Below are 14,317 nucleotides of genomic sequence, written 5' to 3' on the forward strand. Positions count from 1 at the left end.
CTGCTGAAATGAGCAGATTTGGTCAGTATTAACCTAATGTAATACTTGCCAACTCTACAAAATGGCCAGGACCTGTTAAAAGGGGTTGGGGAATGCTCTGTGCACTCTTCCGGATCCTACTCTTTAAAATTTGGCAAGTATGCCTAATGTGCATGTCCAGGTTATTGGAATCAATACCAGATCCTCACAGTTTCATGGAGACACCACTAGATCTAATGCTGATAAATGTCAGCAGACCCACTCCCCATCACCATTTTGGCATCTAATGTCTATGAAGGCCTTCAGACTCTCCCCTGAAAGCAGATGTTGTTTAAGGAAAGAGTCAAGCATGTTAGATTTCAACTTGCCAGATCCTCAGGGAGTTAAAGAGGTTGTCCCCCTTAAAATATTTTACAGTTTTCAAACCAGCCCCCGGACCTCAATACTTTTGTAATTGCATGTAATTAAACATTCAGTACAGCCACTGAGTTATTCAATAAAATGTATTTGTACAGCGCCACCTGCTGTTTGCTCTTTTTCTAATTTTTCTGTCCACTTCAATAAGGCGGACGCACATGCTCAGTTCCATCCTTCAACTAACAACAGCTGCAGCAGATAAGGCACCCCCCCCCCCCCCCCCAAGAAAGGACACTCACCCTGAAATAAATCTAGAAGAACAATTGGAGCAATGAATGAGGAGATCTCTGGATCCATGTGAGGTACAGGGCTGGTTCTAAGTTTGTTAGAAAGAGATTGTCATGTGCTGTATGATGTCCGATTTTCATGTTTTACATTAATCATGGGAAAACCCCTTTAAGCTGTTTCCTGGCAAAGTCTTTTTCCCCTCTCCCCCTTGTAGAACACTTGCACACATGGCCAAGCTGAGCATGCACTGTCTATTGGGGGGAAGGGTTGGGAGAGGTGGTTGTCGTTAAAAGAACTAGATTCTCACAACCTCAGCTGAAGAAGCCATACCTCGCCTTGATCCCATGCGGTGAACGAGTGCCATGTGCGGTAATCTGCCCATTTCATCCTGCGGCCATCGCTCATCCATGATCCCTCAAAAACTTGGTCCGTGTTATGACACCTAAAGAGATCAAAGACATGACTTTAGCTTATTGAGTTCCCAAAATTTCCATCTATACAGTAACGAAGGGCATCTCTCCATTGATTTGTATGGACACTGTGTAATGCTTTATTTCACCTGCTGAGGCGCTGCAGGGAAATTATTTACAAGCGATCGCTAAGGATCACAGCAGGAGACCTTGTAGGGATCATCTAAGGGCCAATGCACAGGACTGATCAGTGGCTGCTCAGTCACTTGCATTTGCATGCAGCAATCATAACTTTGGACGGGGACGAATAATCGCTACTAGGATCATTCATCCCCATATATTTTCATCTGAAATGATGCGGAGATTTATCATACCCCCTTTGACAGAATTGTGGAGGCTAAAAGTTGAAATTTTTGACCTGTTTTGTGCAAAAATGTATGGCTTTTGTTATATGCGGACAGGGCATGGGCAGGACAGGAAACCTTTACCATTACTTACGCCATGTATTAGGGATCCAGAGCCCGGGCGACCACCGACCACCCTGCTCCCTCACGTGTGATGCACAATTCATTTCAAGAAAACTTTTATATTTGTCAGCCGGGAGGACCTTCTCCTTCCTTCAGGTTGACTTCTCTAGCTAATTACCTGCGTCTAATTGCTCAGGAAGCCGCTAGTCTGTGTGACCTCATTCACAGAAGGTCAAAAAGCCAACTAGTCGCAGGCCACGTCCCTACTAACAATAGACTCCTTTCATTTCAGGAACATGGTGAAATATGAGCAGAGCTATAGGGTAGTGACAACTATGGCGGTGCTCTGATTAATATTGGGTCGGACTACTTCCCACCAGGTCTCCATCAACTGTTCTCCAAAGACGACAGTGACAAATATTATATCGTTTTGTGATATTTGAGACTAATTTTACTCTGTTCATCTGGTTTGTGTTATAAAATGCTTTTTTTTTTGTCTACAAAATATACACTACCAGAAAATAAAAAAAGAACACCGGGAAAACTTAAAGGGGTTCAGTAAATGGCATTTATCATGTAGAGGAAGTTAATACAAGGCCCTTACGAATGTATTGTAATTCTCCATATTGCCTCCTTTGCCGGCTAGACTCATTTTTCCGTCACATTATACATGGCTCGTTTCCAGGGATTACGACCACCCTGCAATCCAGCAGTGGTGGTCATGCTTGCACACTATAGGAAAAAGTGCTGGCCTCTTTGGTGGCTGGGACTGCAGGAACATGCAAGACACACGTCCTGACCACCTCAAATCTGCAGTGGTGGTTGTTACCCCTGTATAATGTGATGGAAAAATGAATACAGCCACAAAGGAAGCAATATGGACAATCACAATACATTAGTATTAACTTTCTCTACATGATAAATGACATTTGCTGAAGTGAGACAACCCCTTTAATGTGACTGAGCTGAGACTGACAAAGGATAAACTGCTAGTGGTGCTTGGTCAACGACCACACAACTGAGGTGGTGCCCCCTTTATTTTAGGTTCTGCAGCAGGGTATGCAGCCATCAGTGGCAAACAATAGTATACAGTAATGAAAAGTTCTCATGAGGGCTGGAGAGCACCATCATCCATAGTGCCAGGACAATGGAGGGACCATTGAACAGCCTTCAGCATGTCCAGGACATCATGGAACCAGTCCTACTGCCTTTTTTGACTAACGCTCACCCACACATTGCTCGTGCTACACAACATGCTCCTCAGGGTCTCCAGCAGCTTTCCTGGCCAATTTGATCAACAGATCTGTCCCTCATCGAGAATGTCTGGAACTGGATGGGGCGACGGACCTCTCATGCACAGCAACCAACAACCACTCTGGCTGAACTATAGGTCCAAGTAGAAAGAGCTTGGAATGACCACAGGAGGACCTCCAGCATCTGTATGACCGATACCATGACAAAGCTGCAGCCTGTGACCCTGCCTCACCATATACCCTGCAGCAGAACCCACAATAAAGGGGCACCTCCTCAGTTGCGTGATCGCTGACTGAGCACCACTAGCAGTTTATACTTTGTCAGTCTCAGCTCCTTCACATTAAGTTTTCTAGGTTTTCTCTTTTCATTTTCCAGTAGTGTACAAAAGTGCGTAAAAGTAAAACACAAAGACAAAAACCTGGAGATTTTTTGAAAACTTCAAAACATTTCCATTGGCACAATGGATACATAGAGCAGAGGTGGCCCTAGAGCAAAAATCTAAATGTTGCTGGTGCGTGTCATACAGAAGACCCCAGTGTTTCCGTCCTCATCACTGATCATGGAAGGGGGACCTGATCATGGTCGCACAGTCCATAGCAAAGGAGGACATGGCCAAACTGGGCCTCTTAATTTTCACGTTGAATGAGCCGCCTCTATGGTATTAAAACCCTTCCTTCTACAGAGGCAAATACTGTATAGTCTGGGAAGGGGGGGCAGTTATGGACCACGCATTGTTGTGTCTGAAAGGGCCCCCAAATATTATTGTATGCATCAGTTATAGTACAGGTCCCCTCAGGCCTAATTATGCCTGCTACCTTTGCACCCCCAAATTTAAAGGGGTTGTCCGGGTTCAGCTCTAAGCTCCCCTTCACTCATTTAGCTAGAAATTCTCCGATCCGGTGACGTACCCGGCTTTTTCTCAGTATGCTAGGCAGAGGCTTCGGCCTAGCAGTGAGCCCGGTGACGTCACCAGCACCAGTGGGCAGTCTATAGCGATGCCCTAGACTGTAAAACAGAGCTAAAGAATGCCCATTTGTGTCAGTGATGTCACCGGGCTCACTGCTAGGTGGAAGTCTCTGCCTAGCATACCCATACGTACGTCACCGATAGTGAAACCCGGTACGTCACCGATAGTGAAAAAAAGCCCAAGAAATGCTCCGATGCTCCACTCATACAGGGAGTGCAGAATTATTAGGCAAGTTGTATTTTTGAGGATTAATTTTATTATTGAACAACAACCATGTTCTCAATGAACCCAAAAAACTCATTAATATCAAAGCTGAATATTTTTGGAAGTAGTTTTTAGTTTGTTTTCAGTTTTAGCTATTTTAGGGGGATATCTGTGTGTGCAGGTGACTATTACTGTGCATAATTATTAGGCAACTTAACAAAAAACAAATATATACCCATTTAAATTATTTATTTTTACCAGTGAAACCAATATAACATCTCAACATTCACAAATATACATTTCTGACATTCAAAAACAAAACAAAAACAAATCAGTGACCAATATAGCCACCTTTCTTTGCAAGGACACTCAAAAGCCTGCCATCCATGGATTCTGTCAGTGTTTTGATCTGTTCACCATCAACATTGCGTGCAGCAGCAACCACAGCCTCCCAGACACTGTTCAGAGAGGTGTACTGTTTTCCCTCCTTGTAAATCTCACATTTGATGATGGACCACAGGTTCTCAATGGGGTTCAGATCAGGTGAACAAGGAGGCCATGTCATTAGATTTTCTTCTTTTATACCCTTTCTTGCCAGCCATGCTGTGGAGTACTTGGACGCGTGTGATGGAGCATTGTCCTGCATGAAAATCATGTTTTTCTTGAAGGATGCAGACTTCTTCCTGTACCACTGCTTGAAGAAGGTGTCTTCCAGAAACTGGCAGTAGGACTGGGAGTTGAGCTTGACTCCATCCTCAACCCGAAAAGGCCCCACAAGCTCATCTTTGATGATACCAGCCCAAACCAGTACTCCACCTCCACCTTGCTGGCGTCTGAGTCGGACTGGAGCTCTCTGCCCTTTACCAATCCAGCCACGGGCCCATCCATCTGGCCCATCAAGACTCACTCTCATTTCATCAGTCCATAAAACCTTAGAAAAATCAGTCTTGAGATATTTCTTGGCCCAGTCTTGACGTTTCAGCTTGTGTGTCTTGTTCAGTGGTGGTCGTCTTTCAGCCTTTCTTACCTTGGCCATGTCTCTGAGTATTGCACACCTTGTGCTTTTGGGCACTCCAGTGATGTTGCAGCTCTGAAATATGGCCAAACTGGTGGCAAGTGGCATCTTGGCAGCTGCACGCTTGACTTTTCTCAGTTCATGGGCAGTTATTTTGCGCCTTGGTTTTTCCACACGCTTCTTGCGACCCTGTTGACTATTTTGAATGAAACGCTTGATTGTTCGATGATCACGCTTCAGAAGCTTTGCAATTTTAAGAGTGCTGCATCCCTCTGCAAGATATCTCACTATTTTTGACTTTTCTGAGCCTGTCCAGTCCTTCTTTTGACCCATTTTGCCAAAGGAAAGGAAGTTTCCTAATAATTATGCACACCTGATATAGGGTGTTGATGTCATTAGACCACACCCCTTCTCATTACAGAGATGCACATCACCTAATATGCTTAATTGGTAGTAGGCTTTCGAGCCTATACAGCTTGGAGTAAGACAACATGCATAAAGAGGATGATGTGGTGGAAATACTCATTTGCCTAATAATTCTGCACGCAGTGTATAGGCCATCAATATCAGATCGGCGGGGGTCCGACACCCAGCACCCGCGCCGATCAGACGGCGTGCGTGTTCCCTCTTCCTGTCTGCTGCTGCTGTCCCATTGACATACATCAGCCGACAGGAAGAGAGAAGGGAGATGGCACATACAAACTGCGCGCCGTCTCCTCATACAGCTGATTGGCCGAGGTGTCGGGTGTTGGACCTCTGCCGATCTGATATTGATGACCTATCCTGAGGATAGGTCATCAATAGTAAAAGCCCGGAGAACCCCTTTAAAATCACATCCACTTTTCCTTGTACTGTAGCGTTGCAGATTTGCAGCAGCACACCAGTCCCGTGTGGACACCCCCTTACGGATGTTACACATTAGACTCGTCTGTTACAGCCCCACAGTGTGTCCTTATGAATGCTTCTAGCAGTATTACATTACACAACAGGAAGCGGCGCACCCCCTCCAGGAGCACCTGGGCGCAGGCAGGGGCACGTCTTGCTGTAAGCTTAGCTCTGAATGCTGGCTGGGCGCAGGGAGCGAAACGCGTGGCTGTGTGCTTTGTGCACACAATGTGATGCTTTCATGCCACATTCCAATCCCTAATGCAAACAATGAGTGAAGCGCGGTCATTATTTTACAGAACCTGATATTTTTCGATCGTCCAGCTCTCACATATAGCGGCGGAATATTCTGTACGTTTATGGCGAAGAACATAGCGCGTATTTATTTGTAAAATCTGTGATGTCTTTGTCTTTTGTAAAAATTCCAGAAAGTGGAAGAGGCCAGAGGAACCCACAAGACAGCACCCTGACTCACACAGAGAAACTTACGGTCCATTTTTTTTGCAGACCCATCAAAATGAATGGCTCCACATACGGTCCGCAAAAAAACCCGGAACGGACACGGAAATAAAATACGTTCGTGCGCATGAGCCCTAATGGAGGCTCTGTAGCTGACATCATATGGGTGTGTTTTTCTGGTCTGTTTAGTGACATTTTGTATTTGCTCAGTATGACGGCATTATTTATGTGTACAGTATGGCAGCATAATCTATGTATACTGTATGGTCAGTTTATAACGAGTAGGGGTGAGCGAAGTATTGTAAAATTTGATTTGGCTGTTTCTCCAAATTTTACAAAAAAAATTGCTTTGTGATGAATTACTTCGTCACAAAGCGCATATATTTTTTTAATTTTTTTATCGCCATTCAGGAAAAACTCGATTTGCTACCACAAAGCACGAGGTAATTCGACTTCGTGGTGAATCGAATTTTCCCTGAAATTCCCATCGAAGTCCACTTCGTGGAGTTCAATTCGCTCAACACTAATAATGAGGCCGCTGTATCTGTTAGGGGTGCATTTATATGCATTTGTCTGCGGGCCACATCTTCATACCTATCAATACCCCTTGTCAAACATAGGATATCTGTAATACTGCCTGTCAATTCTCATACTTTAAAGGGGTTTTCCAAGATTTTTTTTTTATGATGACCTATCCTCTGGTTAGGTCATTAGTATCTGATCGGTGGTGGTCAGACATCGGGATCCCCCCCCCCCCCCCGATCAGGTGTTTGAGAAGGCACCGGCACTCCTGTGAGCGTTGGGTCCTTCTGGCAGCTTACCACGCACAGTGCCTTACATTGTGTAGCGGCTTTGCTTGGTATCACGCTCTGCCCCAATCACTTCTATGGGGCTGAGCTGCTCCAAGGCCCCGTGACCGATGAATGTGTCCTCACTGGCCTTGGAGAAACCGTGAGAAGGCTGCGGCGCTACTGCGAGCACCGGTGCCCTCTCAAACAACTGATTGGCGGGAGTCTCGGGTGTTGGACCCCACCGATCAGATACTGAAGGTATAGGTCATCATAAAAAAAAAATATCCCAGAAAACCCTTTGAAAGATAGGTGCTAAATGTCCTATCATTGGGGAACCCCACTCATCAGTCGGATAGGGGCCCAGACTGCATGACTCCAGTGAGGGCTCCTTTGGACAGTGCAGCCATTTAGCATGCTTGCAGCCACTCCATTCAAAGTGTATGAGGCTGATGTTCGTAAGTTTCCAGCAGTGAGACCCCTGCGATCACATATTTATTATCTTGACTATGGATAAATTATAAATGTAATTTGTTGGAAAAGCTACTTTAATAAAAGCATATTGCTCAAATTTGCCACCGATTGCTTGATCTGACCACTGGGACTCCCATGATTTCTAGAGTGGATTACCAAAGCCCCTTCAAGAACATATGTGGTCATATATGCTCATGAGTACTGTAGTAATGGTCATTGGTTCCAGGGATTGGTGGAGGCCCAATGGTTGGACACAGGATAGCACATTCTAGTATTCAGAATGAAAGAAGGAGAGCGCACACGGGAAGGACTGCAGGTCCGCATTGGACCCTTTAACATAATTGCCTGATGAAGGGTCCAATTCGGACCTGAAACGCGTTTCAGTTTAACTAATAAAGGCTATTCCTGAACTGTATCCTGAAGGTCTCTGGAGGCTGCGCGTTGAAGTCCCTGTTCTCTCTCCCTTGGACCCGTTAATTCTAGTATTCGATATATTGACAAAACCGCCCTCCATTCATGAAGCCGCTGAAATGATTTGCGATAGCTCAGTAGTTGATGATTCAGATATGTATAACCTTTTGCAGACAAAGCTGGATCTCTGGGTTTTCCAGGCCATGAAATACCGGATTGTAGGAAGGATTTCTCCTGGTTTTCTGACCTGCACATCACTGAGATGTCTTTTTGGCATGAGGTGGCATTTGCACTTTTCCAGTTTTGCAGAGCCAGGATTTGCATTACAGAGATTGGAATGCTTTATGGAAAACGTTACACAGAGCCACGCGTTTCACACCGGCTGTTTATTTTTTCATGCTTAACCTGCACTGAATGCTTACAATGTGAGCATGCCTCTGCCTGCGCCCAGGTGCTAATCGGGGGCGTCCACCACTACCTCTTGTGTAACGTAAGACTGTCAGAAGGCGAATAAGGTGACACAGGAAACATCTGAAGATGGAGTATTAGAGATCATTTACCACATTTTGATGTTTAAGAACTTCTCCCCCACAAGCGAAATACTAGTCTCTAAGGCCTCAAGTGTGAAGTTATCATGGTCTCCTACACTTGAATATAGAAGTAAGACGACCCATAACAAACATAAAAATGTGACTTCCTCCTGGACATCCCTAGCAACCTAGGACAGGATTTCTCTGCTGGACCTTATGTTCTATCCATGAACCTTAGGTTGATTCCCCACACTCTGCTTATCTTTTAGCAGCCAGTCTAGGCCACCTCTAACCAGAGACATCAAATTAGCATCATGGTGCATCTCCATGGTGGTCTTTTCTCAGACACTCATGACTTGAGCTTCCTTGTGCACCTTCTCCATTATGTTGATATCTGGTCTGGTCCGATCGTTCGACTGACAGCTATTGAATGTGTATGGCTGTCTTAGCCTTAAGGAATGTATACAAAGACCTACGTATAAGTAGGTCAACACTTCAGTTTGACCTTGATGCGTCGTACATTTTCTTTTTCCCTGGAGCTGTAAAACTATCATGATCATTCAGATGATGGAGGTGTCTACCACATTAGCTGATGATAATATGATAGGACGACAGGCTTCCTCTACCGACAAATGGTCAGATTTTAAAACCTTGTTTTCTAATGAAGGTTCACAGCTATTGGAGTGCAGAGGAAGTCTGAACCCAATTTGGCCCTGAGGAGAACCAATGGTCCCTCTGCCATGAGACAACACTAGTATTATAAATGGCACATGGTAGGTGGAGGGTCTAGTTGCAGATTTTGCATTAGGATACATAAAATACACCTTCGGGTTCATACACATAGGGTCAAAAGGAGATGGAGACTTGAGGTGGGCTCTTGAGTTCAGACCTCATAACTGTGAAGTGAATATAAGATAAAGTGCTAAGGGTACAAGCCAATCCGGAACATTACTGTGGTCTATTCCTCAGGTACAAGCGTCTCTTTGCTCCTCCACACATTCTTATTTTGTTTCCCTCTCATTTCCTATTGACCTGACATGTGCCTATGATATATATATAACCAACACATTCAGGTTCGGAGCATATCCCTCCTATGTGGAATCTCTTCTCACAGAAGATGTAATCATCATAAAACATAGTGAGATATGAGCTACATTTACCAAGCAATAAAAAATAACCCTACAATCTCCAGTGTGCGTTTTCTATAGAGTGAGACCACTGCCGTAAAATATTCATAGGCTTTAAAATGTCTAATATTTCAGTCTAATGCCCTGTGCAAGGTGAAGACCTTATAGTAGTTGATGTTACCTAATCGATAGGGACACGTCCAGCATTAGAGCTGCAATGGGAAAGGTCAATTATGCAATAAAATCGGACTTCTTTATATCGAGTCATAATCGCAAATTCATGCAAGTTTAGAAGAAACAGAATATCTATCTATCCATCTAATATCTATCTATTATCTATCTATCTATCTATCTATCTATCTATCTATCTATCTATCTATCTATCTATTATATATCTATCTATCTATCTATCTAATATCTATCTATCTATCTATCTATCTATCTATCTATCTATCTATCTAATATCTATCTATCTATCTTCTATCTATTATCTATCTTCTATCTATTATCTATCTATCTATCTATCTATCTATCTCATATCTATCTATCTATCTATCTATCTATCTATCTATCTATCTATCTATCTATCTATCTTCTATCTATCTATTATCTATCTATCTATCTATCTATCTATCTATCTATTATCTATCTATCTATCTATCTATTATCTATCTATCTATCTATCTATCTATCTATCTATCTATCTATCTATCTATCCATCCATCTATGTCATATCTTATCTTTCTTTAGTACTATACAGCACAAATAATATGAAGTAATTAAATAATACTTCCATAAAGTACCCACATATTACTGCAATTCGAACTTCAAATAATTCCACCATATCCCACAATGTAGCATGGAGTGCTAACATCACTGGTGGTCTGGAGCAGTGAAGAGATAAGTGGGGACTTTGGTAGTGGTCCAGGTTAGTGAAGGGATTAATGGAGACATTTCCTTTTGCAGTGACGAGTGGCTGAATACCTGCTGGATATCTGAAGGATTTCCTTGTGGTCTAGGGCACAGAAGTAGTTATCAGTTAATCCCTGGTGGTCTAGGACAGTAAAGGGGTTAATAGTTACATCCCTGGTAATCTAGGGCAATGGAAGGTGTTACTGGCTGAATAGCTGACGGTCTGGGGGCACTGTAGGGTTACTGGTCACATTTCTAGTGATGCAGGGCAGTAAGCACATTCTTTTTCCATACCGCTATCAGGTTGCTGCTGAAACTTTGCCTCCCGCACATTCTCTGCTCCTGTTCTGTGAATAACTTGGTATAAGGAAACCTGTGGGATCTATGATAGAAAAATGAAATGTGGGCAACTACATGTCAGAAGAAAAGAATTGATCCAAAGATGATTTTTTTGGCCTCCTCTTTAGTAAACAAGATGCCTATAGAACCGACGGACGCCGTCCTCCTGGCATCACGTACGCGCGGGTGGTGCACATGAGGGCTCATGGATGATACGTTTTACTATGATGGAGTACATCGGAGCAATACGTTCAGAACATAATTTGGGATATTTGTTCAGCATATAGGGTGAACCTAGACTCTAGCTGTCATGTGAACGAATCCTAATATTTCTACAGGACGCCGCTATCCTCCTACACCTACCAGTGGTTCCAAAAGAAGAACATTTGGTCAAAGAAGGACAGACAGATTAGGCACATAACTGGTGACTGTCCCTTTAAATAGATACATAACATATAGCAAATACGTTCCCAGAGGGTTTCATTTGTGGAAAACATAGGATGTATTTTTTAATTAATTGATGAACTTATTTAAGGTGTTATCCCGTGATTTATGAAAATCCAGGATCATATAGTACCTGACAGCCTCTTTCTAACAAACTCAGAACCAGCCCTCCTCACATGGATCCAGAGATCTCCCCATTCATTGCTCTAGATGTTCTAGATTTATTTTAATCTGGCAGCTTAGGGGGCGTGTCCTTTCTACTGCAGCTGGTGACAGTTTAAGGATGAAACTGAGCATGTGCGTCCATCCCAGCCAGCAGGACAGAGAAATTTAAAAAAGAGCAAATAGCAGGTGGCGCTGTACAGATAGATGACATTGAATAACTCAGTTACTATAATACATTTTTCATTACATGCAGTTAAAAAAGTATTCAGATCCAGGTGCTGGTGTAAAAATTTCAGATTTTTTTTCATGGGACAACCCCTTTAACCCTACCGGCTCTGTACCTGCCATGTGTCCCACCAATGACATTGTTATTGTGTTGTCCCCTTCTAAGCGGGGGTGTAAGCTTTTCCCTAAGCAGTCCCTGCCCCTGCTTGTGTCCACCTGTGATTACACCACCCTACCAAGGTCAGACCAGACTCTGGTCACACAGAACCTTTATAATGACCCATCCCATTGTGTAGATGATAGAGCGGCTCTGGATTTACTGATCTGTCAGACCGGTTGTGTTCAGTACAGGAACTGTTCTATCTATGAGTCATTGAACATAAGCAAGAATTCTTCCCTCAAGGCCTTACCTTCTGTGACCTAGTCAGGGAGGTAAAGCCGGTCATACACATCCCAAAACAGTCGGCCAAACCCGCTAATTTCGGCGGGACCTTCTAATGTCTATGGTGGTACCTCAACTTTCTCCTGCGTTGAGAGAAAGAAGGATCGGGCTTTCTCATTGGAAATAAGATGCCACCGGAAGTGTCTGATGCTGGCCTATTCCCCTTTCTCCATTCAGAACATGGACACTTGGTCCAACTTGCAGGCGTAGGGGGAGTTGGGTGGATAAGTGGGACACTGGATGAGTGTTTGCTATCCAAAAGCTATCTAATGTGTAGAGCCGGCTTAAAGGGGTTGTCTAATTTTAGCAATAAACAGGACAATACTGGGGAATTAGCCTAAAATCAAGCAATACTTACCCAGAAGATCCAGCACTACTGCTCCAGTTCTCCTATCTATCTATCTATCTATCTATCTATCTATCTATCTATCTATCTATCTATCTAATATCTATCTATCTATCTCATATCTATCTATCTATCTCTCTATCTCTCATAACTCATCTTTCTTTAGTAGTATACAGCACAAATAATATAAAGTATTTAAATACTTCCATAAAGTACCTACATATTACTGCAGTTCCACCATATCCCACAATGTAGCATGGAGTGCTAACATCACTGGTGGTCTGGAGCAGTGAAGAGATAAGTGGGGACTTCTGTAGTGGTAGTGTTTGGCCAACAACTATCTAATGTGTGCAGCCGGCTTAAAGGGGTTGTCCAATTTTAGCGATAAACTGGACAATGCTGGGGAACTAGCCTGAAATCGAGTAATACTTACCCAGAAGATCCTACTACTGCTCCAGTTCTCCTGGCCAGTATCTGTGACATCCCGTTGACAACATGTGACTGCTGCAGTCAGTCAGCGGTCAGTGAGGCCAGTGATTGGCTGCAGAAATCACATGTTGAAGATCAGTGATGGTCAGTTCGTAGTGTCCGCTAGCGAACACATGCGGGCTGCCATCTTGACTCACCGGGAGCAGGCAGTTCCGAGAGGCCTTCATCGGGCTGTTCTCGGAACTGCCTGCTCCCGGTGACCGCATTTGATTTCAGACCGGCTCCCGGCACAGGTAAGGGCTTACCTGTGCATCGCCGGACGGATGAGTCAAGATGGCAGCCCGCATGTGTTCGCTGGCGAACACTGCGAATTGACCATCACTGTTGAAGATATTACGTCAACGTTGCAGCGGGGTAAACACAGCCCGGCCGGGAGAGCGTGCCCAAAGAACCGATAACACAATAATAAAATATACTGTACATACACAAATCTATAGGCACACAACGCACTGCAACTATTCAAGAGGTGACGTGACCGAGGCATGAGGCTTTCTGTACCCCGAGCCTCACCATGTCACTCCATTCTAATACTTTGATATTCTGGGAGTATTATTTCAGCCGGTAAAGTTTTCTCTGTTTCAGAAGAACTCAATTATATTGAGCACTAGGTCCCTGAATATAAATTTGGGTGAAATTAAAGCTTCTTTTACCTTTTCAGTTGTGTTTTCTGGAAAAACGTGGATGGAGGCTGCTGCTGTGTGCGCCGCTGGGCTGTCGGAGTGCAGAGTGGATGATCTCTCTCTGGGAAATATGCAGCCATTGCCCGGACTTGCTTAGTTTTCGCTACGTAAGGCCTGGAAATCGCTGATTGCTCTGAATTTCAAAAGAGGCGACCGTGCTGGGACATGCTATCAGCTCCCTGGCTGCCAGACATATCCCAGCTTCCCTCGTGTGCTAGACTGTGTCCCAGAGTGCTATGTATAGAAAGGCGGACAGACCCTAGTACTGATGTACTTTACATGTAAATTACATTTATCATGTTGAGAAAGGTGAATACAATGCACTTTCTAATGTATCGTGATTGTCCATATTGCCTCCTTTGCTGGCTGGATTCATATTTCCATCACATTATACACTGCTCGTTTCCATGGTTATGACCACCCTGCAATCCATCAGTGGTGGTCGTGCTTGCACACTATGGGAAAAAGCACCGGCCTTTCTGGTGCTACTTTCTGAAGAGAGACATCTCTTTAATGATTAGGTGTACAGTCGTGGCCAAAAGTTTTAAGAATTACATAAATATTGGAAATTGGAAAAGTTGCTGCTTAAGTTTTTATAATAGCAATTTGCATATACTCCAGAATGTTATGAAGAGTGATCAGATGAATTGCATAGTCCTT

The 14,317-nt window shown here is 43.8% G+C and overlaps 1 protein-coding gene across 1 annotated transcript in view; it reads right to left on the reverse strand.

Moving 5' to 3' along the window:
• The window catches only part of AMOTL1 (angiomotin like 1), a 107,606-nt gene extending 93,892 nt beyond the window's left edge, over positions 1-13,714 (reverse strand). The window contains exons 1-2 of the mRNA XM_040426320.1: positions 13,628-13,714; positions 955-1,066 (exon numbers count right to left, since the gene is read on the reverse strand). Coding sequence (XP_040282254.1) covers positions 955-1,033 — 79 coding nt within the window. The 5' untranslated portion in view covers positions 1,034-1,066; positions 13,628-13,714. The remainder of the gene's footprint in view (positions 1-954; positions 1,067-13,627) is intronic.
• Between the last annotated feature and the right edge of the window lie 603 nt (positions 13,715-14,317).

Source organism: Bufo bufo, chromosome 3, assembly GCF_905171765.1.
Source record: "Bufo bufo chromosome 3, aBufBuf1.1, whole genome shotgun sequence".
NCBI classification, from domain to species: Eukaryota; Metazoa; Chordata; class Amphibia; order Anura; family Bufonidae; genus Bufo; species Bufo bufo.